The 27,592-nt window shown below is 41.2% G+C and overlaps 1 protein-coding gene across 2 annotated transcripts; it reads left to right on the top strand.

The window, feature by feature from the left end:
- Positions 1–27,592, top strand: PRL-1 (protein-tyrosine phosphatase 4A family member PRL-1). Of its 2 annotated transcripts, none has more exons than XM_080276095.1 (5): positions 1–208; positions 8,622–9,682; positions 15,210–15,341; positions 16,381–16,547; positions 24,363–27,592. In XM_080276095.1, the coding sequence occupies exons 2-5, from the start codon at positions 9,554–9,556 to the stop codon at positions 24,475–24,477; spliced, it is 543 nt and encodes a 180-aa protein (XP_080132221.1). In that variant the 5' UTR covers positions 1–208; positions 8,622–9,553; the 3' UTR covers positions 24,478–27,592. The 2 variants fall into 2 exon arrangements, with proteins under 2 accessions (XP_080132221.1, XP_080132212.1); XM_080276086.1 differs by lacking the exon at positions 1–208 and adding an exon at positions 5,667–5,831.

The raw sequence follows: 27,592 nt of genomic DNA, 5'->3' as shown, positions 1-27,592 counted from the left end.
CGAAGGTGATGGTCGTTGGTGTGTTTGGATGCATACGAGCCTAGTGCAATTCCTGTGTGAAAATAAATGCATAAATAAACAGTGAATAAATGCTTACACTTCAGTTTCATGTGGACAAAAATATAGTGGATTTGGATTTAAATGTGTATTTGAATCTCGTCTAAGGACGCGGTTTGAATAACGGCCAAAACGAGCGCCAATGTCTAAGGTTAGTGACTCTAAGAATATTTGAAGTTTCCAGTTTTGAACCTCTTCAGCCCGAGTACATTTTCTTTGTTCGTGCCACCAGCTTGCAGTCTTATTCATCTGCTGGCAGACAAAATGAAGTCTTTCCGAAATTTAAGAAATCATTTGGAAGTGGCAAGAATATACGAAGAAGGACGTAGTTTCTGGTAATACGGGTATTGTGTTACCTCCAGACTCATTCCTTCAGCTTCGGACGATGGGGTCTGTGAAGATCATATCTGATTTATTCAGTTTAAAAGCCTCAGCCACGATGCGTAAAACTGGTAACAATGTAAATAAAATTATGTATGTCATCAAAGTGAAAAGACAAGAAGCGGTGCCAAGGCGCAGCAAACCCGTCCCCGGCAGTCATAGTGTTGACGTATAAACACAACAGGATATCTAGCCAGTCAGATTTGGAGTAAATCGGGTGAAAAATGACGATTCTATGCCCATTTGAAATTTAGGCCCGACTCACCTGACATTGACCCTCCCCCACAGCTAACTGGGGGGTGACCCCTCCTGATGTAATTAGGCATGTCATAGGATGCAGATTTGAAAGATGCACCTTTAGGCTTTATTCATGTCGACATGACGATTTTGAAAAGGCAGAGGTGAGAAAAGATTTTTTTTTTTTTTTTGCCGTCGGCCTTGGCCTTGGCCCAGTTTGGCACAAAATTTAATCAGGTGTTTAGGTTGTAGCCCATCATCCCTGTAATTTTAGTCAAAATCGCACCAGAAGTTTTCGCGTAAAGTTGTTAACAGAGACAAACAAACAGACAAACCGAGTGAAAACAATAGCCTACCCGTCTCCGAGCCCCTCCGGGGCAGGGACGGGTAATAAATTACCACCACCACCACCGCCAATTCCCACCATTACCACCACCGCCACGAATCTACCGTTACCACCACCACCACCACCAATCACCACCATTATCACCACCACCACCACAACCAATCACCACCACCACCAATCACCACCACCACCAATCACCACCACCACCACCATCACCACCACCAATCACCACCACCACCAATCACCAATACCACCACCAATCACCAATACCACCACCATCACCACCACCATCACCACCACCACCACGACCACTACCACCACCACCGCCAATCACCAATACCACCACCATCACCACCACCACCACCACCAATTTCCACCATTACCATCACACCATCACCACCACCACCACCAATCACCACCACCACCACCACCACAACCACCATTACCACCAATCACCATCACCACCACCACCACCACCACCTCTACCACTAATCCCCACCATTACCACCACCACCTCTACCACTAATCCCCACCTTTACCACCACCACCACTACCACTAATCCCCACCATTACCACCACCACCACCACCAGTCACCACCATTACCACCACCACACCACCCCAGTAAAATCGTCTGCTCTGCTCTGAACTGGCACAGTACGCTAGAGCAGGCTGCAGCATGCAAGGGCTTGAAGTAGCTGTGCTCCAGTGTTCATAAACTTATACGAGTCACTTCTCTCTAAACAGTCGATTTTCTCCTCCTCGTCCTCCTTCACGTCCACCTCTTCCTTTTTACAGTTTCAGCTGCATGTTAAAACCCATTCACCAAGCGAACCCCTTTTCCTATACTATTCTTATATATATATATATATATATATATATATATATATATATATATATATATATATATATATATACCGGTATATATAAATTAGTATTTCTTCCAGACGATTTTAATCAGTTTTTTTGGGCACGTCTTGTTGTGATGGGTTAATGAAGGCTGCTGTCCTCTGTGATATTTTTGCCGCCACTATATTCACTGTAACTACACTCTGTTCACATTCACTTGGCCCAGTTTTTCGTCATTTTGCAGCTTATTTCACGTAACCTAGTGGTAGAAAAAGACAATAACACTGCACTACATCCTTTCCATAGCAGCTTTTCGTGACTAGCATCATATCCTGGTGTTAATCTCTTGCTATATCTCAGCATTCAAGATTGAGAGATGGCAATTTTAGGTCATGTCTAAGGAAAGAGGATGGGCGTAAACTTGCCAGCCCTCCCTATGTCTAATCATGAGATGTAAGAAGCGACTAGCACTAGAATATGTTGCTTGTCACGAGGAAGTGCTACAGAAATGATATTGAACAGTAGTATTGTCTTATTCTTCCACTGAGCTATGGGAAATAAGCTGCAAAAGGTCGAAAATCTCCGCCAAGCAAAAGTGAATAAACTCTAGACGATGTGTAGCTTCGCGGAAACATTCCTCCCCCCACACACACTTCGCGGTAAACATTCTCTCTCTCTCTCTCTCTCTCTCTTTTTCCTATAGATGGTGCAAGTGATATGACGTGCCGGTGTATATTATCTGTGTGCTGGTGTGTGAATGACTGATAATACCTACGTCACTAACCTACTTCATCCCCGTCACTTTTGTTTTCAGTAGGCTTCTTTGATCACACATATCAACACTAACGCTGCTCAAAGTGTAAGAATGGCCAGTCTGGACATTCTGAATGGCAATATTTGAATTTTGTTGATGTATCTCAAAGTACAATAGAAAGATAATTGTTTAACTTTCGAAAAATAACTCGTTCCAAAACATTTTTAAACATTTCTCGCAGTGTAAGATTGGTGCATCTCGAAGTTTAGAAAGGTAGTATTTAACTTTCGATTATATTTTCGAAATAAATTGGAACACTGGTGTTCGACATAAGATTAACACTATATAACGCTTCTGCCTGTGTAAGAGTAGTGTACCTGGAAGTAATATGAGAGGTGGTAACTTACAATAGTGTAGCGTGAATTACATACAATCCGGTGTAAAATGGTGTTAACCACTGACAGACAACAGAGGCGAGCCGATATTCACAGACATTATTTACCATCACTTCACGGTAAGGACAAGAAAAAGATAATTCAGAATCTTGGTTTTGTTCCTCGTGGATAATTATATATATATATATATGTATGTATGTATGTATGTATGTACGCATGTATGTATGTATATACACATGGAAGTCGAAATTATTGTGCGTAATATTAGGCTATCTTTCCTGCGGAAAGAAAAAAAATGCAGAACCTTACGGTGTTTGTGATACTAGAAAAAATCTCAAGTTACGAGAGGGGATCAGTCGTGAATATTGTTCTCCATCAACCGTAAATATATTTGTGAATCCCCTCGTTAAATAACGACAGGGAGTCAGTCGTAAATAAGTCTGTAAATCCCATCCATCAATCGTAAATGTGTAAATCCCTCTCCTTAAGTAACGATAGGGAATCCGTCGTAAATACGTTCGTGAATCCCTCTACAATCGTAAATATGTTTGTAAATCCCTCCTCATACGATTGCAAGTTGCAAGGTGTAGGTAGATCGTGGTTGCACCGAGGTTGTAGTGAGGCTGTCGGGGCGATATTCTCGTAAGGTGAGGCCTGCTAGCACCTTCCCCTTAGCGATTTATGCACTTAAATACACAATAACTTACAATTATGTCATATTTATGCCATACTAGCATCGATACAGCTCGCATAGGCAAGATGCAAGTGAATACTAACGTGCCAACACTGCAAATAAGTTGCTAAGAAAGAAGTGTTAAGAAACTTCCCTAAGAAAATCCGGGCGTTGGGTGCACTGGTTTGCTTCTCAGAAATTCTCGAGAGTTGGAGGGGGTGAGGGTAGCCTAAATGTAGCCATGATGATGTTAGAGTGGGTTGTAGCAAATAAATCATGATGTATTTAACTCAGTAGTTTGAGCATGCCGTTTGTAATTTGTTCTTAATGCTACCATACTCCGTTTGTTCCTGCTTTGTCTAAAATTGCCTTCTCTCCATCTCGAATGGAAAATGTGCAGCCATGAAGTTGTCGGACTGGATAAATTAATACATATTAAGCCCATCAGCTTCTGCCGTTGCTTTCATCAGATGGAACTAAGCCACTTCCGCAGATTGAGTTACGGTTGCATAAAATTTAACGTCATCTGTGAACTAGAAACGAGTCTCCTTGATTACCTGTCAGATCCACCCACCAGTCTCCCTATACTAGTTCATAAACTGAGCTGCAAAAGAGCAGTGAACTTCTGTTATGAAAACAAACCAAGTTTAGACAATATTCAATTTAGGAGCACACTATAGTGAAGGGGTTAATGAAGGCTGCAGCTGACCCATCAGACCAAAGCTTATCGCCAAAGATCAACAAAATAAACTAACTCTTGCACACGTCATGCAACATTTGACATACGTCTGTGGGCTAGAAGTTTGGTGCAAGAGATGTCTAGAAGTTACTAGTCATTCGTTTTTTTTTTTTTTTTCCAAGTTTATTCTTGTTATATCCAGTTTTAGGACAGACTTTTCTTACTGATATTAGGTACACGCTTAATTAATCCCTGTAATGCGAGAAGACTGAAGTAGAATAAAATCGTCTGAAAGTGGCAAGATCAACAGCAAGAATACCTAAACGTCACCGTAATGAAGAGATTAATGTGAAGTGCTAGATGTGATGCGATGTTAGTTACGTCTTGCGCAATCTCGAGGCAAGTATTACTCATATCTGCCAGCACAATTCCATGGAAGGATCAAATTTCTCACGCGTTAGTCTTAAACCACATTTCGTCATGACTTCTGTGCGCATGCGCCTCTTCGTAGAAAGTATTAATAATTATGTAATAATGATTATGGACATGTAGAATTTGTTTACAATCAATTGTAGGTGTTTAAGGTATTTTTTTTTACATTTTTAATATGGCGAATGTTGATGAATAGTCAAAATTGCAAAATCATACGCGAAAATAATAGACAGTGAAGGTGTGGGTTGTGAGAAGAGATGCCAAACCAAAGGTCGCTAAACTTACTCGACAAAGGTGTTAAAAAGCTGCTAAACACAAAAATCTGAAGAAAATCACCAGTAAATCTGATGATATTACCAAAATGCCCCCAAGCTGTAGTAAAGTTATGTAAAGAACGTATACCAAATAGGAAGATGTAATTCTCCAATCTTGCTAATAATTGCTAAATTAGCCGTACTAGACCATAGTTGCCAATTTAGCTCTGCTTAGTGATTAACATGTCTAGCACCGGATTTTGAGGGCCAGTGTATGATTTTAACTGTATTCTAGGGTGTTAGTCAATATCAAACTGTATTTAAGAAATTTTAGCGTTTTTTTATTTATTTCTGGAGCTTGTAATTGTGGGTATAAGGCTTTGCTGTGTATCCTTTTCAGTTTGATTACCAGTGAATTTTAAATCGTCTTATACAGTAAAAGTTCTGTCAGCTGTTTTCTTCTCCGGTGGTTGTTTGACAGTAATTTTTCCTTTTCCCGTTTCTTCTGTGACATGCATTTCGTACACGTAGCTACTTTCTAGCGACTTCTGATATGGCAACGCTACTACGAGATTGGCGCATGCGCATTGGTACATCAGTTGCCATCAGCGCCTCCCTCTCGAGTGAACAGCATCGGGAAGCTAATATATATTGTGGGCGACTGATGCAAAGCCAATGCATCACTTTTGATACCTGTTTTCGACGCACCCTTCTTCTGTGTCCAGGAAGTTAATTGAAACATGAAATTTAAATATTGCGGCAACAACAACGCACAGGTAAGCGAAATTGAGAGGGCCGTCATAGGGCTGGGCAATGGCTACTGTGGAAGGGGTCCGACCAGTGTAGCAGGCCTTATTTTTTACACCCTGTCACTGTCTCGCAGCCTGGCATTGAATCCCACTGAGGATGAGAAGCGAAGGGTAGATTTGTTATTTTGAAATTGTGAAGGGGTAATTTAAGGCCATAGGTGAGGAATAATAGCCATTAATATCTGGTTGTCGAGGGCTCTATCCAACCTAAATTTCGACCTCGGGCGGGGAAGAATTACCCTCTGAAGTAGCTCCCAGGGGTCCCAGGACTTCACATTGTGAACTGTTGACTATATCAGAGTTTGTGAGTGCATAGCCGGTGGAATTTTTTGGATAAGGGTGATTTAATGCTTGGAAGTTAAAATGGCCTTGATACGTCCTCACCCAATGATCCCTTGCCCTTTGTTTGATCCTTTATTCCATTCTCCCAGTTTTTGAGTCACCGGTGCTCTTTCCTCGTTATTTTTTATTCATAAGGCGTCCCGTAATTCATGTATAAGGTATTTATGGCTGAAAAGTGACATACTTGAAATGAGTTGGGTGGGGAACAGGTCACATATGCCATCTTGCAACAAGTAACCTTATTCTCCCAGTTCTTAAAGCCTGGATGCTTCTGTCTGTATATTTTATTCACATTAATTTCCTTTTTTAGTGTATACACCAAGGTTATTTATGGGTGGAAGAGAAAGTATGGTTTTGAATTGGAATTGTGGAATAAGGTCTTAATACCATCTCAGTTCATTAATTCCATTCTCCCAGTTTTTGAGTTCAGAGTGGTCCTGCATGCCTCTTATTACCTGTGTGGTTGTTATAGGTCACATCAAGATTATATATAATTTAAAAATTGACATTATATAGGAACAGTCTGGAATAAGGTTGTGTAACATTCCATCCATCCTAAATTCAATGCAACCAGTTTTGGAATCATGGGTGCTCATTTTTTTATTTATCTATATTGTACAGTTCACATTAAGGTTATATATGGTTGAAAATTCCATGGCTATGTATATAAGTATGGAATAAGGTCAAATATGCCACCCCACAATATATATATATATTTTTTTAAGTGCTTGTAGCCTTTGTTTTTTGTTTTGCTTTTTATTTATGGAGCTTGCTGTAGTTCTTATTAAGTGTATTATGGTGTTTTATTGTCAATATATAGCAAGATAAGGAACTGAGGTCACATATGTCATCACACAAAGCCTCTCATTATTTCACAGTTTATGCTGAATAACTTGATGGTTTCAGTGAATGTTTGTAGGTACCTTTCTGTTTTGCATCTCTAGAGTGTTTATTAATATCAGAATAATAGTTGAAAGTAAAGAACTCATAATTTCTTTGTTTTCTGGCAGTGAAATTGTAACTACTCTTACCATAAATGTATATATTTCTTTTTCATATTGCTTGCCATTGTTCACATTGACGTCTTATTGTCTATATAGGTGAAGACTGGGAAATCAAAGATCACTTATGCCACTCCACAATGTCTGTCCATAGTGTGTCTTGTTTCAGTTGTAGAGTGACTGGGTGGTTTTTGTTAATCCGTAAACTGCAGCTTACTTGAACAGGTGACCTAACTGATTCACACATATATTTAATAGAGACCAACTGTGATGGATTTTCGTATGCTTTTGTTTTCATCATGGCTAAAGCAACGGGTGTAGTAGATACTGACCTGGAAATTTGCCTTCTGATATTTCAGTATGTCTTCTTCCATCTTATGCCCGTAAAATGTATACTTAATGAAACTGGAAATACCAGTGTGTGTGTGTGTGTGTCACTTTAGTGTTTTTACAACTGAGCTGGACCTATTAACATTTTCTTCACTTGCAGCTGACCCCTCCATACAGTTCCTTGTCACGTTGAATTCATTGTTATACTGTATTACTGTACAGTTTAATTGTAGGAGTGTAGTCCTTCAAAATTTATTTTATCTATTTCTTTTCTGAAAACTGATCGTCTGTAGCTTGTTATTTTCCCATTACAGCTATCTACTGCCAGACATTAATCCCGTATGGGATGGCCACAAACAAATTGCCTCTATGTCACCCTGTCCCCTGCCATTTCACTGTCCTACTCCCAGCTCACACCCCCCTCTCTCATGCAGCCTATGGTATCTCTCCATTCCATCCCTCCATCTCATCCTCAGCCTCCCCATCCCTGTTCCTTCCTCCACCTCACTCACATAGGCCTACACTCTCCTCGTTAGTCTTGCTCTCCATCCTTCCTACAAGGCCAGACCACCTCAGTGTATTTCCCCTTACGCTTTCTATCACATCCACTTGATTCTGAATCAGTCTTGTTTGTTTATTTCTTAACATTGTCCCTACCACGTCATTTTATTTGCTTTACGAATCAGTTGACTCATGAAGAAGTGAAAGAATATGTGGGGTGGATGTGGATGTGATTGAGAAATTTAGGAGAAATTCACTGAGGTGGTTTGGACATGTGGAGAGAATGGAAAATGATAGACAGACTTAGAGAGTGTAGGTAGGTGAAGTGGAGGGATGGAGTTGAGAGGTATATGAGGGAGGGGGGAGTGAGTTGAGGGGAGGGCAGTCAAATGGTGGGTGAGAGAGTGACTTGGAGGCATTTTGTCTGCGGTGACCCTCTGCGGGATTAGGGCATGGGGCAATAAATAGATAGATAGATAGACGAATCAGTTTTCAGTGGTGCGTTTACATCTGTCCTTCCCATCCCGTTTTATTCACTTGTCTGTGTTTTGGTCATCTATAGCTTGTTTTTTTATCCTTTCAGCTGTCCAGTGGGCGAGGCTACACACTTATGGAGCTACTTAAGGGGTCTGGCGAGTTCTGCAAGGCACAATATCACATCAAATAAACAAAAGCGCCACCTTCCTATGTCAGTTTATGCACGTATTTTTCCGAGTGTCCGAGTGTGACTAGTGGGAGAACTTGGAACTTGGTGATGGGGTAAAGTAAGGGCTGCGTTTGGGTCCTCAGTGGCTGTGTTTGGGTCCTCAGTGGCTGCGTTTGGGTCCTCGGTGGCCGCGTTTAATTGCCTAGTGCTGCTGCTGCCGCTACCGTTGCTACCACCATTCAGCTTCTTGTTTTTTTTGTAAGAGGGGTCCCTTCACTGTCATCTTTTGGCACCCACCCACCCACATCCCTTAGCAGAATCAAAATTGAAAGGTCAGCCTGGTGCAGAGGGTTTGCAGTCTGGCTTCCCCACCGCCACAGTCCTCCTCTTTGTTTGCGCCATCTCAGTGGAAGCAGGCATTTTTAGCATTCTGTTAATATAGCCCATGAAGAGCCAAAGTGCGCATGTTCCAGTCTGTGTATATATAGTGTGTTTGTGGAACAGTGTATAATATCTGATTATCACAACCTTTTATAAATAAATATATATATACATACATAATCCCCATTAAGATATAATATATATATTTATATATATTATATTTGTAACATCTGAAGAGATCTCTGGTGACCTCAACCCCACTCCCAAGAGGTTGTGTGTGGCAGGTATCAACCCATTATACTCAGCCAACCTCCGCCTTCTTCCTTTGCAAGCTTTGCTGTAACTGTACTTCCAGTCCCACAAGAATAAACCCCAAGCGAGGTGAACACAAGCCTCACAACCTCCCAAGCAAGTTACAGGAGCCTCTCAACCTCAAGCCTTCAGGAAAGAGCATTTTACTCTCCTCTTTTTTTTAATTTTTGAGCGTTATGAGTGCAAACAGCGGCAACATGAGATCGAAGAGCATCCGCCCCGCCCCCTCAGAGATTGAATTCAAGAACATGCGCTTCCTTATCACAGACCGGCCCACGGATGCCACCATGCAGTCATACATAGAGGTGGGTGACCTGCACATTTGGAGTAATTCCTCACTTAACATGCAGGTACTTATTTTTATTTTATTTTTTTAACACTAGCCTATACCCAGTAGTTGGTTTGGTTTTACCTGGCGAGGATCCGTAGCCTCTTTTTAGCCCAGTTCATAGCCAAGTGTCAGGTTGGAGGATGAATTTGACTTTTAACCAAGGTGACTAATTCCTACCTCATAGCTAAAGCTAATTGAATTCCATGCTGTCACAGCTTACTAGTATTTACACTTGAGAGTATCAGAGTTCTGTTGAATGAAAACAAGCTGACTGTAGAAAGGTGTTTATTAGCTTATAACATGTAGTGATGGGTCAGGGTTGGTGTAACTTTAAATGTGTTACATCTTCTGTGGATTGCGTATAAACCAACATTTAGTGCATACTGGTACAGTATCTACACATTCAGTCATAATGTTGATGTTTAGGTACCGGTATTGGTAGCTTTTTGCAGCATTGACAATTTTTTAGTACGGTACCATATGCTATACAGTATTTAAAGTTATTTACTGTATTTGTGTACCAGTGTTTATTTTTCGTTAAACAACCCATGTCACTTCCCAAGAGTGTATTGTTGTTTTTAGGAAGTCATCTATGGGTGTTAAGTGAGGAATTACTGTAGGCTATGTCTACTTTAAGAATTTCATTTATATTCTAATTGTTCATCTGCCTTTACTTGGCAAAGTTATTAATTTTTGCAGCTTTATCATGTAGTTGTGACAGATAGATCATACTACATCTGTTCATCCTTTCATTATTGCATCATGATTACATCTTACTTTAATTTTAGAGCTTGTGTTAAACTCTGTATGCAGTTAGGAAATATGGCAGTTTTCGTCAAGAGTTAAAGTTAACGCACAAAACTGTTCAGTCATTCTCATGGCTGGCCTTGACCAGAATAACTCTTGTGTGGCATTTGTTAACCATGTTTTTGTGTGTTTATATACTGTAGCTTTTGTGCCTCAGGTAAGTAGCCCTGTTTACAACTAGACTTAGAAGTGAAAGCCATGTTACCTTGTAGGAAGTTGTTAATTATTGTAATATTGTTTTTTAATAGCTGAAGCTGTGATAGGTGTGGGTGCCTGTTATCCACTCACTTGCAGTAGTGCTGCTTTCTGGTGACTACAGTACACTGAGTGACAAGCCATACTGTTTCTATAAACCCAGGAACCATTTACAGTACTATGTTGTGTGGTAACCATATAACTAAATGATGTCTGGTAGCCTAGTGGGTTAAGGCACTTCAACTGTATTGAGCCACTAAGGATTTATATTAGAGGGGTGGTGTGAGTTTATTGCTCACATAATTCCCTTCAGGGGATAGTTGGGCTGAAAACCCTTTCCATAAATGTCAGGACAGAGTGGGCTAGCCCCGGGCTTCTGTGCTCATGGTGGGGCAGAAAAGGATCAGATGGAAGCTGATGTCACCCTAGTATGGTATTGTGTATTTTGACTCAGGCACAGTTTTTACCAACATAACAGATGTTAATAAATGTTGGGCTCTTTTGTTAGGCATGCTCCTGATAGTTCTCCCAATGTGCTTTCTGTATCCTAATTTTTTGGATCATACCTCACTCCATCCTTGGGCAGGAAAAAGAAGTCAGGATGATGTGGGCCAAAAATGGAGGCGATTCCTTTAGAGGATGTGGCTTCTCATTGTTGATAAGTTTTGCTTGGGTGATAGTGTGGGGGTCAAGGTGTTGAAAGAAACTTAGAGAGCTATTGCCTTTAATAACAGTGAAAGGACTGGTTTGCAAGGAAAATTTTGTGGTTCATGAGAAGTGTAATGTAGGCAGCTAAGGATTATGTTTGTAGTGTTGAGCACACTGAAACAAACCGGAAGAAGTTACAGTACCGTCTGTTATTACACCATATGGCGGGACAGAATGGTGTGTGCAGGATTAGGAGGAGGATCCGGTATTGTTTTAGTGAGGTGATGCTTACAAGTTGTATGTGATTGTCTTTCCAGGATTTGGAGGGCATGAATGGTGAGTGAATGTGTGTGTGGATCATTCACTTGTGTAGACTCAAGTTAGTTTCTCCTGTCAGTTTTTTCTTGTTCCTTGGGCTCTATATCACCCCATCCTTGGGTGGGAAAGGAGGTTTGGATGAAGGTGGTGGTGGTAGTGGTCTGTCTTAAGCTCAGTATGACAGTTTGGAGGGAGCAGAAATGTACCAGAAAAAAAAAAACATGATAGAAGAGTGGGTGGGATGGGAGGTGCAGATGGTGGTGATTTAGTGGTGAGCTTAAGCTGAATCTAATGCTGTGGAGGCAGTAGGAATAAAAGAAAAAAAGTTACAATACTGAAGATTTTAATGCCTTGAATCCTGGTAACATTTTATTTAGTTTATTCTTATTGCTACCGGGTGATTTTATGCAACTTAAGAAAGGCCTCTCGTACTGGAAAGGATTGCTATACCCATTTTACTCTAATGTGGCATAAAATTACTCGCCCTCACACTTGAATACTGTACTATGCTGAGTTATGAGAGATTAGCACTAGAATAGCATGATAGTAACAAAGAAGGGCAGTGAAAAAGATATACCTGTAGCTAAAGTGTTCCTTATGCCACATAGCTATGTGAAATAAGCAACTAAAGGACAAAAATCTGGCCAAGACCAGGTAACAGGATTGTTCCTACAGTTCAGAGTCTATCTTAGCCTGTATGAAATAGTCTGGAGATGGCAAGAGTAAAATGAAAGACATTCTGTGTCAGTGGGTTGATGGGAAAAAATCATCAGTGAGACAACATCTGCTATTTTGGCTAATATGCCTGACAAGAAGGGCTTTTATTTTCTTTAATGTAACACTTCACCCATGTCTGAAGTATCGGTAGTCCTGAAATGGATGAAATGTCTGGCATTTGATGATAAAAGCCCTTACCTTCTAAGGGTGCTTTTAATTAACCAAGGCAACTTCTTATGTAGACATATGGTAACTTCCTTTCTCATGACGACAGCATCTTGCGTGTTTGTTCTTTCATAACTGGTTTGTGTCATTAGAACTCATGTAGTGTGAGGGAGTGTGTGTGGGTGAATAGTGATGAGGTGCCAGTAATGGGGGCGGTCTCCACCTTAACTCAGCCGAAGCTTTTGTCCTTTTGCAGTTTACCGTATTTCTCATGACTCAAAGGCAGAATAAGACATTATATACTACTGTTCAGCACCCTTTCCAGAGCACCTGTTCGTGGCCTGCACCATGTTTTGTCCTTTTTGCAGTTTATTTCTCATAGCTCAATGGCAGAATGAGATATTACTACAGCTCAGCATCCTTTCCCTATCACTTTTTCATGACTGGCACCATAGTTTAGTACCTGTATTGATATTGTGTTACAGGTCATTGACATTGTTAGACAGTACTACAGCTCCATTTCCATTCCTTTGATCTCTTTGTACCTGCATCTTTGTTACATCTCTTAATTTTGTCAAAAAGTCAGTACTGTGGCCCTATATTCTGGGATGGCCTGTAAGCCCGGAGGTTGTCATTAAGGGTTTAACCAGTATATTGTATTATTACGGTATCATTCTCCCTAGAATGCAGTAGGGGTGGATGCTACTATCCAAGGTGTCCATTGTCTTGTTTTCTACTTTTCATTGCCCAATTCTCGCATAGTGTATCTGGTCTCATGGTTACAATATGTATAAACCGTCCAGTGTCCATGAGATAATACCGTACATTTGCATGCACCCCAGACTGGCCCTGGGACTTTTTCAGATTTCAGCAAACTATTTCTTTTTCATACAGATTTGAAGAGAATCATCTGGTACACCTGACAATGTGTTTTTTAGTGCCCCAAACCCATCATGTGATTTACTATGATTCCTGGAAAAATTCATAAAATTACTGTGCGTGCACCATGTAAACATATGGACAAAAACATTCGAGATGAAGTGGCCGCCTGAGTGCATGTGATGGTAGAGTAGGGTTGTGTAAACATACCAGTGACTTTCATTTTCTTCTCATAGTTGTTTGCAGTTTTTTATGGATTGTGCTAATTCGACCACCAGCACAGGAGGTTGTCGCTTGATGCCAACGGTTTGTAAAGGGTTAAGCTGCCATAGAAACATCACGTACTGTACCAGTATCCCTTTTTCACTGAACTACAGTACAAGCACTTAGTAAACCACTGATAGGTGTGTGTTTAGGTACCGATGTAAAACTTAGTAATAACCCTATATTCAGATAGCTACCATCATAAAACATTAAACAGCATAACTTATGAAATTATAAACAAAGCATTTGGCTGGAGTTATTAATGAAAGCATACTGGTAACTACATTTTCCTCATTTATTTTGGCTATTGTTACATTACTTGTAGCTTGTTCTGGCCCCAGGCTCACTTGATTGTGAAATCAGTGGACTGCAGTAAACCGGTCACTTCAGCCTAGTGCTCCCAGAGAGCATTTGTAGCGGCATTTTGTAAGCATTGTGTGTGTCACGAGAAGGTGGTGAATTATACTCGTTTTACTCTGTTTTGTTCCAAAATTGCCCTTTGGCCATCTTGAATGCTGAGTTGTAATAATATATTAACATCAGCATGTGATGTTGGTCATGAAGGTAAGAATGTAGAGTTATAGCATAGTTTTTTTCTGCCTTTGAGCTGTTTGGTATAAGCTGTAAATGGATGAAAACCTGGGCCAGGTTAAGATTGAATAAGTGTAGTGTGTCGTGTTGTGGAGGGCAGCATTATATGTGTTGTATTTTTTTGTCGATACTGAAATAGAGAAGAGGTGGCCACATCATAATCTGGATAAATGATCTGATGTCTAATTGTGACACAACGAAACATGTCACCTTTTACATTCTAGCATAGATGATCTGTATATTACCGAGACTGTAGTTGAATATTAAATTGGTTTGTTGTGGCAAAAGAAGTTGCTAAAATTCATTAGATTGAGGTAGTTAACAGCATCAATTGTTTACCGTGCACATCATGTATACAGTAGATATATATAGAGAGAGAACGAGACATTATTTTTTTTTTTTACCCAAGGATAAATTGAGGTCACATCCAAAGGGCCAGAGAGAAAAAAGGAAAAAAAAAACAACAACTAACCAGAGTCAGCCCAGTTGAATGGACCACACACTCATTCACTCACCATTTTAGTCCCTGGAATCCTGACTCCACCTGACGGGCCTGAACATCACATGCTTCGTACCAGTGATGAATTAGTGCCATAAATCAGGCAGCTATTGGTTCAGGAAAGGAGGGATGTTGAATGCCTGAACACTTCCTTGCCAAATTCTTCCAACATAGCTGTCTATCTAACTATTATTTTGTATGTGTCTACTGGTATCTATTGTCAGATGCTTCAATCCTGTAAGGTGTGGCCACAAACAGACCTCTGTGTTGCCCTGTCCTCTGCCATTTGGTTGCATCCCTGTAAGTCACACCTCCCTCCTTCATCTCCACTCCATCCCACCATCTCATCCTTGGTCTCTCCTAGTCAGACTCTCATTCTGTATCCTCTGCACACAGCTGTAAAGCGATAATTTTGCAGGAGTTGGTGAAGCATGGGGTGCATGATGTGGTGCGGGTGTGTGAGCCAACCTACAAAACGGATGAACTGAAGAAGGCTGGCATAAATGTCATGGATCTGGTGTTTGATGATGGCACATTCCCTCCCATAGAGGTGAGTAAACAGCACTTTTTTGTCCTTTTGTCCATACGTTCATTTATAAATCCTCCCAACATGCATGTGTCGGCATTGATCTTTTGACGGTTCTCCTTGCTGCTCATCTCCAGCAGCCTCTCTCTTCAGTTTCTGTTGCTCAGACCTCATCCCATTTTGAGGTATGCAGAAGTCAGAAGTACTTCATAGAATATGAAGCCAATTTGTCAGATAATTCTGAGATTCCTTCTGCATAATATCCCCAGTGAACTTTTGCCACCCCAAATTATCTGTGTACCTGCATTCAGTTCATTTGTACATTCCACCTTATTGCATTTTCCTATGCCTGTCTGTTCATGAGATTTCTGCTAAGCTGTGTAGAACAGCCTTGTGCTGTCCAAAATAAAGTGTTCTGTAACCAGCGCTCAAATAGAAACACCTTGTGGTATTGTGTTATGGGAATGGCTTAAACTGCTGGTGTGGGTGTGGGAGTCAGAAATGAATAAGTGATGTGGGATAGCCACTGACGACATTAACCAAGTTGCCTGTACAACACACAAAAAATTGGCCAGTAGAGTGGAAAAGGGGTGTTATCTATTGACCACCCTGTATAATGAAAGCCATCTAAATCCTTAAGAGTCTGAGGTTACAAAAAATACAACTGCTGGTGGAGGTGTAGCCTGTGTAGTTTTAACTATAAATAAGCTTAACTAGGCATACATATTTAATTCTTTTGCAGCTTATACTGTATACTATGACTCTAAATCTTGTCCATATTTTTTCTTGAACTGGCATCATTTCATTGTTAATCTCTTGTCACATCTCAATAATCAAGATGGAGAGATGGTGATTTTTCATCTTTACTCTTTGTTTTAACTAGGTGTATATTCACCATGTCGCAGTCTTGGATATTGAGTTGTTACAGTACATTAACACTAGAATATTTTGCTAGTCACAAAGAAGTTCTGTGGAAAGGATGTTGAGCTAAGAGAAGTAAGTTTGAAAAGAAAAAAATTCTCTCCCGGTTAAGTTGAAGAATGTATATGTGTGTCATGTGCAGGTGGTGGATGAGTGGCTGCAGCTGCTGCGACGAAGGCACAGTGAGGACCCTGGGTGTACGATCGCAGTGCACTGTGTGGCTGGTTTGGGGCGTGCACCTGTATTGGTGGCCATTGCACTCATAGAGCTTGGACAGCGTTATGAGGATGCTGTTGAACTCATTAGACAGTAAGTGCCAGTCCAGGTATTAAGACATGTTGTAGTATTGTGTGATTCCATCGTGTAAGTTACCAGTGGCATTGTGGGAGGTAATCAGAATGGTGATTATTGCGAGCAAGCATAGTGAAACATTGTTTATTCTACATTAGCCAAGAAATGAGCGGCCCAACACGACACTGCCCAACCATGATAGTTTTCAGAGGCTAATAACTTTTCTGCCATGTGAGGTAATGAAGAGATTTTTTTTAGCAGGTAGTAGATACATTCAGTGAATTTTGTTTTTAGCTACCCGGTATATATTTACTTATGAGACCAAAGAAACCCCCTGGAATCCCAGCTTTCCAAGGAATGTACCGAGGGCTTCAATGGGGTGCTCCTGAAAAGCATGGTATTCCGGTAGATAGCACCACCATTTGGACAAACACATTCCCCACGGTGTTTAAAAAGCATATTTTTTTTGTTAAATATCTACACTGTTGTGTGAAACTGTGAATTGTGGGAATGTCATATACCGTAATACAAATAGAACACGTGTATATAACGTAGTGTGAATTGTTTATATTTATCATAAACGAAAATTAAAATATCATTGATGGCATGTGATGGCAGCCCACCATTTCAGTGGTCCTATATTATTTAGTGCAAGTTAGGTTCTTAATACATAGTTTGTTCAGACTAAATTACACCTAGTTGGTATCTTGGCTAATTCAGTCTCTATATGAGCAGAAACTTATGTTGAGTAAATACTGGGACTCAACACCTTCCTCATTCCCTACACGCACGTGCACCACAAGACAATCTCGTGCTGCCCCTCAGACCCTCCAAATCAATTACAGAACCTTACTTCATCTAACCTAACCAGACCACAAGTAGTCTAAATTGCATTATTTTAAGCATTAGTCCTCATGCGTTTGTTTTGAAAACAACTCTCCCGTGAAAAACTTAAACACGGGACTGTCTTGTGATGTGCATGCGTGAAAGGAATGAGCAAGATGTTGAGTCCCAGTATTTACTCAACATAAGTTTCTGCTCATATAGAGACTGAATGGGTCAAGATACCCATTAGGCGTACTTTACAGTCCGAACAAACTATGTATTAAGAACCTAACTTGCACTAAATATAGCAGAAATTAACCCACCCAGTCCCGACATTTTTGGACCTTTTTTTTTTTAGGCTCAAACATTCGCTTTTGGTGAGAAACATCGAAAATTCATAGAGAAATCGCTCACCTGAGGTTTAAAATACTCGATCCAGGTACAAGTACCTCCTTACTTGACTGGGTTTTCTAACAAGGTGGCACCAAAGAAAACGAGTTCTGTGGGAGGGTAACTATTTTATCCACTCATAAACAGTATTTATTTATTTATTTACTTGGTACAAATTTATATATAGTACAAGAGTATATTGGTTTTCAAACAGTAATATAGGCATTATAAGCATTGTTTCACTCACTACTTCATCACCATTCATGACCTTTTTTTCCCACATTACCTGATCATCATTTCTGACTGTTTCTTCCTCTAATGCTATGTAAACTTTGTCCTCCACATTGTCATGGATTGGGGAATCACTCTGGCCCTGAATGTCTTTATTGGCCAGGTCACTGGTAACAGGTGAATTGCCGAGACAATGACGTGCGGGGGGGGGGGGAAGAGGTTATGCGGTGTAAGGCATTGTCCCTGCTTGGCATCTTGTAGAGGAATAGAGGAAGGTGTCCCGTGTATATGTGCCAAAAATCAGTCGCGAAATCACTCGCGAAAATTGAAAATTGTGCAAATTAGGGACCTTGCAATGTTGCCGTGTTAATTTACGTCTCCGGGATATGAGTGCACATCATGTGAGGATGTGAATTCACGTCTCTGGGATGGGGCGGGTTAAATAATATAGGACCACTGAAGTGGGGGGTTGCCATCACATGCCATCATTGATATTTTAATTTCCGTTTATGATAAGTATGGCTGTGGCTGAGAAGAGACGTGCATATGAAGTGTGGCTGCAGAGGAAGGATGAGATGTCATATGAAAGGTATAAGGAAAAGAGGAATAGAGCGAGAAGGGCTGTGCGTGATGCTAAAGTGGCAGCAGATGAGAGGTGGGGTAGGCGGCTGACAGAGAATTTTCAACAGAATAAGAAAATGTTTTGGAAGGAGGTGAAAAGGGTGCGAAAGGGAGAGTCTGGGAAGAAAGAACGAGTAAAAGCAGAGGATGGAAGGATGTTAATTGAGATGGATGCAGTAAGGAAGAGATGGGCAGAGTATTTTGAAAGATTGTTAAATGTAGAGGAGGAAAGGGTGGCTGAGATTGTGGCAGATAGAAGGGTGCAAGGAATAAATGTGTTGGGAGAGTTGAATGATTCTTTGATCACGAAGGAGGAAGTGGAGAAGGCAGTAAAGGAGATGAAAACAGATGCAGGTATGGATGGGTGTGCTGTGGAATGCCTGAAGGGTGGTGGAGTGACTATTGTTGACTGGTTAGTAAGATTATTGAATGTGTGCTTTGAGAAAGGTATGGTGCCAGTTGACTGGGCAAGTGCTTGTGTGGTCCCGATGTATAAAGGCAAGGGTGATAAGTATGAATGTACTAGCTTTAGGGGTATAAGTCTGTTGAGTGTTGTAGGTAAAGTGTATGGTAGAGTGTTAATTATGAGAGTTAGAGAGGGTACAGAGGGAGTGATTAGTGATGAGCAGTGTGGCTTTAGGAGAGGGAGGGGATGCGTTGATCAGGTGTTTGCTGTGAGACAAGTGTGTGAAAAGTATTTAGCGAAAGGCAAGGATGTGTTTTGGGCATTTATGGATTTAGAGAAAGCGTATGATAGAATTGATAGGGAGGCTTTGTGGACTGTTTTAAGATTGTATGGACTTGATGGTAGGTTACTAAAAGGGGGTGAAAAGTTTTATGTAAATAGTAGAGCGTGTGTAAGAGTGGGAAATGCTGTGAGTGATTGGTTTCCCGTGAGAGTGGGGCTGCGACAGGGATGTGTGATGTCGCCTTGGTTGTTTAATATTTACATGGATGGTGTTGTAAGGGAGGTGAATGCAAAAGAGTTTTAGGTGGTCTGAGTCTGGTAAATGTTGATGGAGGAGAGTGGAATCTGAAGCAGCTGCTGTTTGCAGATGATACTGCACTGGTGACTGATTCAGAGGAGAGATTGAGACAGTTGGTAGAGGAGTTTGGAAGGGTGTGTGAAAGGAGGAAATTGAAAGTAAATGAGAATAAGAGTAAAGTGATGAAGTGTACGAGGTTGATAGATGGTAGGGGGATGAATATAGTTTTGAATGGTGAGTTGCTTGAGGAGGTAGATTGTTTTAAATATCTAGGGTCACATGTTGCTGTGGATGGAAGAATAGATGCAGAAGTGAAGTTTAGAATAAATGAAGTAGGAAAGGTGCTGGGAGGAATGAAAAAAGTGTTTAAATGTCGTTCGCTTAGAATGGATGTAAAGAGAAGGCTGTATGAGGGTGTTGTGGTACCGACTGCATTATATGGGGCTGAAACATGAATATGGGTGTAGCAGAGAGGAAAAGTTTGAATGTAATGGAGATGAGATGTCTGAGGAGTATGTGTGGAGTGACGCGTATGGATCGAGTGCGAAATGATGAAGTGCGAAGGAGAACTGGAGTTGTTCGGGAGATGGCTGGTAGAGTTGAGCAGAGGGTGTTGCAATGGTTTGGGCATATGGAGAGAATGGATAATGAGCGATTGGTGAAAAAGATAACTAGATCTGATGTGAGAGGTGTAAGACTGAGAGGAAGACCACGAATAGGATGGATGGACAGTGTGAAGAGAGCGCTGGATGCGAGAGGGATGTCTGTTGAGCAAGGAAGAGTGGCTGTGCGTGACAGAAATAAATGGAGAGAAATTGTGAATGAATAAGTGATGACGCAGCCCTGAGGGGATATTCTCCCGCTTTTGGTCTGATCAGCTAGTCAGGTCAGGTGCGGGTAAGGGGATGGGTCTGTTATGATGTGGCAGGGGTAAACCAGTTCTGCTGTCGGGCCCTGCTGTGGATGTCACTGATTGCATTGCGCAGTTGACCCTTGTGCGGTGTGATGCAGTGAGGATCTGTCCGTTCTCCCCTTTGAGGCTAAGATGCGAATAAATGTGTTTGAATGGATGAGTAAATGGAGAGTGAGTCGTCCTGTCTCGGCTACCTCCCTTTCCTTGGGGGAAGCAGCCTAGGTATATAGATAGATAGATAGATAGTTTATGATAAACGTAAATAATCAACGCTACGTTATATATACGTTTTCTATTTGTATTTTTTATGTTGTGGTGTATGATATTACTATGATTCAGTTTCACACAACAGTGGGGAATGTATTTGTCCCAGTGGTGGTGCCATCTACCGGAATACTAGCTTTGAAAGCTCCCCATTGATGTGTTCCACAATGAAACAATTTACAAAAGATTTCCTGTTAAACAGTGGGGAATGTATTTGTCCCAGTGGTGGTGCCATCTACCGGAATACTACCGGTAGCTTTGAAAGCACCCCATTGATGTGTTCCACAATGAAACAATTTACAAAAGATTTCCTGTTGATTGCATTGTTAGTGTGTGTGTGTGAGAGAGAGAGATTATGGAAATAAATGTTTTTGCTCAGTTAATCCTCTGTTATTGTTCGACTACCTCACAGGAAATTTTGAAAGTTTACACAAAGTTGAAATTATTATGGTAAGCGTATGTACAAATGCCTGCGTGCTTACAAAGCACGCTTTACTGGTTATTATTCATCAGTTTGTTATTGTTGTTTATAAAGGCTTCAGTGTGATTGCATACATTGTTCGTGGTTGATTAATAATTTTTTATTGTTATTATTATTATTAGTTATTGTATTTGTATTAACAAATATACTGTAATAGCGGTGGCTGAATCGGTAGAGAGACGGCCTGCAGTCCTAATGGACCCAGGTTCAAATCCCAGCTGGGGCAGGGAATGGTTTAAGGATTTGAATTTCATAAAAAGCAGACTTTCCAGATCTACCAGAAGACCAGCTGACATGTAAAAGAACCCCTGCTAATACCAGTACACCAGTCCTGTATGAGACGGCCCTAGCATGTACTCAGTATGGATGGTGGGTGTTAGCATCGAAGTGGTGACATGTGGAGGTGTAGGAGGACTACTAGGCCTTGGGATAGGCTACTGCCCCCGAGATATAGGCCCTGAAGCCTTTGCCCAGAGTCGGACACATAAAAAAAAATATATATATATTACAGGTATTATTAAAAATTAGGTCATTTTGTGATTACTAATATATAACATACATGGTGTTGATCCTTTGAACACATTTTTCTTTATATGCCTCTCTCTCTCTCTCTCTCTCTCTCTCACACACACACACACACACACACACACACACACACACACACACACACACACATGGTGTTGATCCTTTGAACACATTGTCCTTTATATGCCTCTCTCTCTCTCTCTCTCTCTCTCTCTCTCTCTCTCTCTCTCTCTCTCTCTCTCTCTCTCTCTCTCTCTCTCTCTCTCTCTCTCATGCACGCGCGCACACACACACCTCTTGTACTGTCAACATTTTATGCTTGGCTTATGATGTACAGTACAGTATCTATCTATCTATCTATTGCCAGACACCTTAATCCCGTACGGGGTGGCCACAAACAAATCGCCTTCACGTCACCCTGTCCCCTGCCATTTCACTGCCCTGCTCCCAACTCACACTCCCCTCTCTCATATACCTCTTCACCCCATCCCTCCATCTCATCCTTGGCCGCCTTCTCCCTCTCCCCCCCTCCACCTCACTCACATACACTCTCCTCGTCAGTCTCTCACCCTCCATCCTCTCCACATGGCCAAACCACCTCAGTGTGTTCCTTCTAACACTTCCTATCACATCCATACCACAATGCTCCTTTATATCCTCATTTGTCAGCCTCACTCTCCATGTGACTCCACAGGCTCCTCTTAAATAACTCATTTCCACTGCTCTCACTCTTGACTTGTGTCGTTCCAACAACGCCCAAGCCTCACTTCCATATGTTAGAGTTGGTATCACAATATTGTCATTTCGTAACTTTTCACTTCCATGCGCACTTCCCTGTTTGTCACTGCTTTCAAGGAACCACGCTCCAAGCACTTCACGCTTCAAACTTCCATCCTTACTCATCACACTCCCCAAGTACTTAAACATACTCACATTTTCCAATTCCTCACCATCCAACTTCACTGTACATTCACTGACTTCACCTTTCTCAGAGACCATCACTTTACTCTTCCCTACATTTCACCTTTAGATTCCATTTCTTACACACTCTCCCAAACTCATCCACCAAGCCTTGCAGCTCCCCTTCGTCTTCACTCAACAGTACAGTAGAACCCTGGAATTCGTATACAATTCGCTCCTGGAGGCTGTACGAGTTGCGAATTGTTTGAAAACCAGATAATTTTTTTTCCGTAAGAAACAGTGTATTTTGCATTAATCCATTCTTTTGTATGGATGAAACGGTAGATTTCGCCATACCATAATGAATGGCAAGATCGGAGACACGGGTTCCACTTTCAAACTTTGCAAGGAGTTCTTTTTTCAGCTCAATTGTTGTTCTCACAGCTTTTCTTTTAGCTCCAGCTGACTCACTAATCTTCTTAGGGCCCATCATTATGTACAATTTTCTAACAAAAATGCGTAATTTATCACAAAGTTTAATGGAGCCTGTATGACTGATGCGCAGCTGGCGGAAGACAAAACGGGAATGGCAGACACGTGGCACTTACGACGCTGCGTCTCTTTGTGTGAATAGCGGTTCGCTGTACAAAAACTGGAGCGATTTTTTGACCAAAAAAAACTGTACGAAAACCAGGTTGTACGAGTAGAGAGGCGTACGAATTCCGGGGTTCCACTGTAGTTGCAAGTGGGGGCAACCATCATCCACTCAATGTAATGTTGCCTTTAGGTGATTCGTCACTGAATGACAAGCCACATGGTGTCCTGTAACCCAGGAAGCCATTTACTGTGCTGGGTAGTAAGCATATAACCAGATAACAAGGTGATTTGGGGCTTACTGTGGTGACTGTTAACCAGGGTTGTGGAGTCAGAGTCATGGAGTCATCTATTTTTGGATGGAGTTGGAGTCGGTAACATTCCCATGACTCCGAGCGTTTTGGTTCTGCAATGGTGTCGGTCATATATTTTCAATATTTTATTTAGTTTATTTTACAACCACATATATCGGTTTGTTTATCATGGAAGCACTGTAAGCAGAGACTTTAAAATAAGATTTAAGAATTGCACATGTCAGAATTCATGAATATTGTTCATTAACCTGCATCATGTCCATGTTACGTATTATTAGTACAATATGTATCTATGTGCTAGTTGTACTTGTATTATTTCTGAAGTCGGAGTCAGAGTGGGGAAATATTATCACTGACTCCACAACCCTGTTGTTAAGTGGGTGGAGAGGTGCAAATGTGGTGTCCATCTGGGAGCCAAACCTCCTCACACTTCCCTGCACTAGGGAACATCATTTCACAGGGGTGATTCCTTGCCTGCAGTTGATGGGTCTACCTTGGCCTGACAGATTGGGGTTACCCTACTACTACTACTACAACTACTATTGCTACGACTACTACTGTACTACTACTATTGCTACGACTACTACTGTACTACTACTATTGCTTCAACTACTACTACTACTACTACTACTATTGCTTCAACTACTACTACTACTACTACTTGAACTACTGCTACTACAGCTTAATAGTAGTGGCAGCAGTACTGGCTGTGGATAATCAGGCAACATTTCTCAGTACCAACACATTCCTCTCAATGTCTGTGGATGTCAGGTAACGTTTGTGTTTCAGGAAGAGACGTGGAGCCATCAACGCTAAGCAGCTGGCTTTCCTGGAGAAGTACCGTCCCAAATCCCGGCTCAGGCTAAAGAATGGCCACAAGACAGGCTCATGCTGTGTGCAGTAAAAAGAAGGAAAAAAAAGTGCTGGAGGTAGAGGATTCACACTTACGATCATCTCCCTGTCGTAACTATGATGTGTCTTTTGCAGGAAGGACTAGAGAAGTTTTAGAGTTGGACCATAATGCAAAAAAATGTACTGCAGGTTGAGAATTCACACGTACGATTATCTTTCTGGACTAACTTATTTTTTCCAGGAATGATGAGATATTTTGTGGGCCAGGACATTGATCCACCAACTAAATTACTCTCATTCCTCATTAGTAACTTGCTTTCCCAGGAAGGACAAGGGAAGATTTGAAAGCCATTTGATTCCCCAGCAAAATTACTGTCAGTTCCCTCTTGTGACTTTTGTGTGTTTTGCCAGGAAGGTCAAGGGCAGGTTGAGAGCCAGATCATACTACCTAACAACATTGATTCACCAACAGAATTACCATCAGTTCCTCATTTGTACATCAGATGGTAAACTTATAATCAAAGGGACGCCTGGTGGTCTGGTGGGTTTCAGTGCTACACCCAGATATGGCACATAAGGGTTTAAATCCAAGGTGTGAGTGGGATTTAATGCTCCTATAATGCCACTAAGATGAGTGACTGAATATTTCTCTTTACCTCCTTTACTTGGATGACGTGTTTTGGATTTTGGTTTTGCTGCCTACAGATAATGTTATTCAGCTTTGGGGAGATGACATGTAATGAAGGGGTTGATGGGGAGATGACTTGTAATGAAGGGGTTGATGGGGAGATGACTTATAATGAAGGGGTTGATGGGGAGATGACTTGTAATGAAGGGGTTGATGGGGAGATGACTTGTAATGAAGGGGTTGATGGGGAGATTACTTGTAAAGAAGAGGATGATGAAAACTCTAACTCACCTCCCTAGTTAGAAAAGTCTCTCTAAAGTTGCATAAAATTGTCTGAAGGAATCCGGAGGTGACTTGTAGTGATGGGGGGAGAAGAGAAGACAATGGAAAGAACAGGGAAGCTGGGAGGGAGGAAGAAAAATGAGAGGTGAAGCTGGGAAGAGAGGGAAATGGGAAATGATGGTTGAAGGGGAGAGAGAAAAATGGTAGAGTAGGAGGAAGAGCTACACCTAACTTCCCCATTTTTTACAAGTCTCCAAGTCTGCTTTAAATTGTGTAAAGGAAGCAAGAATAAAATAATTGCATCATGTGATTGAAGAGGTAAAATGTCAGGGATAAACAGCATTACCCTGGGTCCCCAAACTAATCATACTTTGGCCCCATGTCTCTAGTTCTTCCTGCAAAAAACAAGGTTGAACTACGAAGGGAAAATAGTCGTATGTTTGTCAGTGAATCGTTTGTCCCTGAATAGAAGGCTTAATCGTAACAACGCTCCCATTGCCACACTTATGCTGTGAGTCCTGGACTCGTATTCTCGTGGGTTAAGAAGGCTCTGTAGCACTTCTTCCTTACTAGCGCATTTCTGTAGCTGATGCATCAATATATTCTCGTATGTTATTCATGTATTCTGTGTGGGTAGAGGAACGATATACCGCTAATAACATGCAGGAAAATTGATCTGTTCCTGTCTGTTATTCCTGTTTTCTGTGTGGATAGAAGAAAGACATACCATAAGTAACATACATGAGAATTTATATTATGCAGAATAGGCAGATAAGGAAGAGATGCTTAAATGACCGCTAAGTTGGTAAGTATATGGGTTCTGTAGTGATGATGATGACGATGAATTCTTGTTGCCAGGGTGAAAAGTGTTTTTTGGTTTATTTTTATATTTTTTAAGTTGGTATGTGTGCAGTAAGTCCTTGGAATAAGTCACCTTTTTAAATATTTTTGTGTGTGTGATGGTGCCTCGTGGTGTAGTGGGTAGGATGCTCCTGCTGGGGTGACGGCCTTCAGTAGGTTGGATCCCTAGGAGGTGGCCGGAGAGGTTTGAGTCATGTACTGCCATCAAGGGAAGTAAACTGGTCATCTGCCCTTACTATAATGGACTACAGTAGCCTAACTTTGACTCCCTACACCTCTAAAGGGTAAAAGGGGATTGACAGCAGTTTTTTAATTTCACTGAAAGTCCACAGTGGATTACAGAAGACAAGGCCTGTGAAGTGGGTTAAGTACTCCAGCCAGGTGTGACATATGAAGGGTTTAAATCCAAGGAGTGGTTGGGGTTTACTCTTGACACACCGTACTGCCTCTTGGGTGAGTGACTAGCCATTCTTGCCTTAAATCTCTGGACTAGTCATGGGCCCTGACACTCCTGGTGGGCCAGTAAAAGAGTATCACTGAAAAGATGCTTCCCCCACCCCTTCCCTGCCCCAGTTTACAGTATCGGTTTTATGCACAAGGTATATATTTTTTTAACACTCAGGATCCCAAGAAAAGAGGATAACTGCAGTAGGCTGTTTGGTCCATACTAGGCAGCTCCTTAAGAGTTTGACTGGACTGCTAGAATAAGACAAGGGTAGTAGCAGAGGCACATCTTTGATTTATAACAAGGACTTAATGCACTGTGTACCTTTTTTAGCTCCTTCACTCTGACATTTTTATTTTTGCCATATACAGATGATTTATTCAGCTGAGGAGGGATTGTTTGACCTTAAGGGTGTGGATGTGGTCTTCATTAATTCCTTTAATTCAAAAGTTCTTTTCTGAGCTGAATAAAAGTCTTTAAATAGCAAGAATAAGATGGAAAAAAAACATTGGACTGAAAGAGTTAAATAGGACAATTTCTGGTTAATCTTATGCTCTCGTGTCTAGAAAGAGTTAGCAGGATATTTGTATATGACGTGTAATATGTATTTTGAATTACCTTTTGACTTGAAGGCTCAACTTGTCAGTGCTGTATACCCCTTCAGTCCGAGCGATATTGTTTTTAGTTTATTATTGCTGCTGCCAGACGACCTTGTTGAACTTGGGAAAGGTGTCTTATATTGAAGGGTTTATTAATGCTGTGTCTGACCCCTCAAGTTCATAAAGGCTTTCCTAAGCTTAATAAAATCATCTGGAGATAACAAGAATAATAAAAGAGCTAAGTCCTCGGGCTGAAGGAGTTAATTGGGGAAGAAGTTTCAAAATGTATGTTATGCAGATGACCTCTGTATAATTCAGGTGAGGAGTGAGAAATAAAAGATTCCATACCATG

This window comes from Coenobita brevimanus, chromosome 7 (genome assembly GCF_032717465.1).
Source record: "Coenobita brevimanus isolate Jiangsu-jjx chromosome 7, ASM3271746v2, whole genome shotgun sequence".
In the NCBI taxonomy this organism is placed as follows: Eukaryota; Metazoa; Arthropoda; class Malacostraca; order Decapoda; family Coenobitidae; genus Coenobita; species Coenobita brevimanus.
This window is presented reverse-complemented; position numbering and strand designations above follow the sequence as displayed.

Coding starts and splice junctions, on each gene's coding strand:
- PRL-1 (XM_080276095.1), top strand. CDS start 9,554: ATGAGTGCAAACAGCGGCAACATGAGATCGAAGAGCATCCGCCCCGCC. Junction 9,683..15,209: donor CCATGCAGTCATACATAGAG/GTGGGTGACCTG, acceptor ATAATTTTGCAG/GAGTTGGTGAAGCATGGGGT. Junction 16,548..24,362: donor GCTGTTGAACTCATTAGACA/GTAAGTGCCAGT, acceptor TTTGTGTTTCAG/GAAGAGACGTGGAGCCATCA.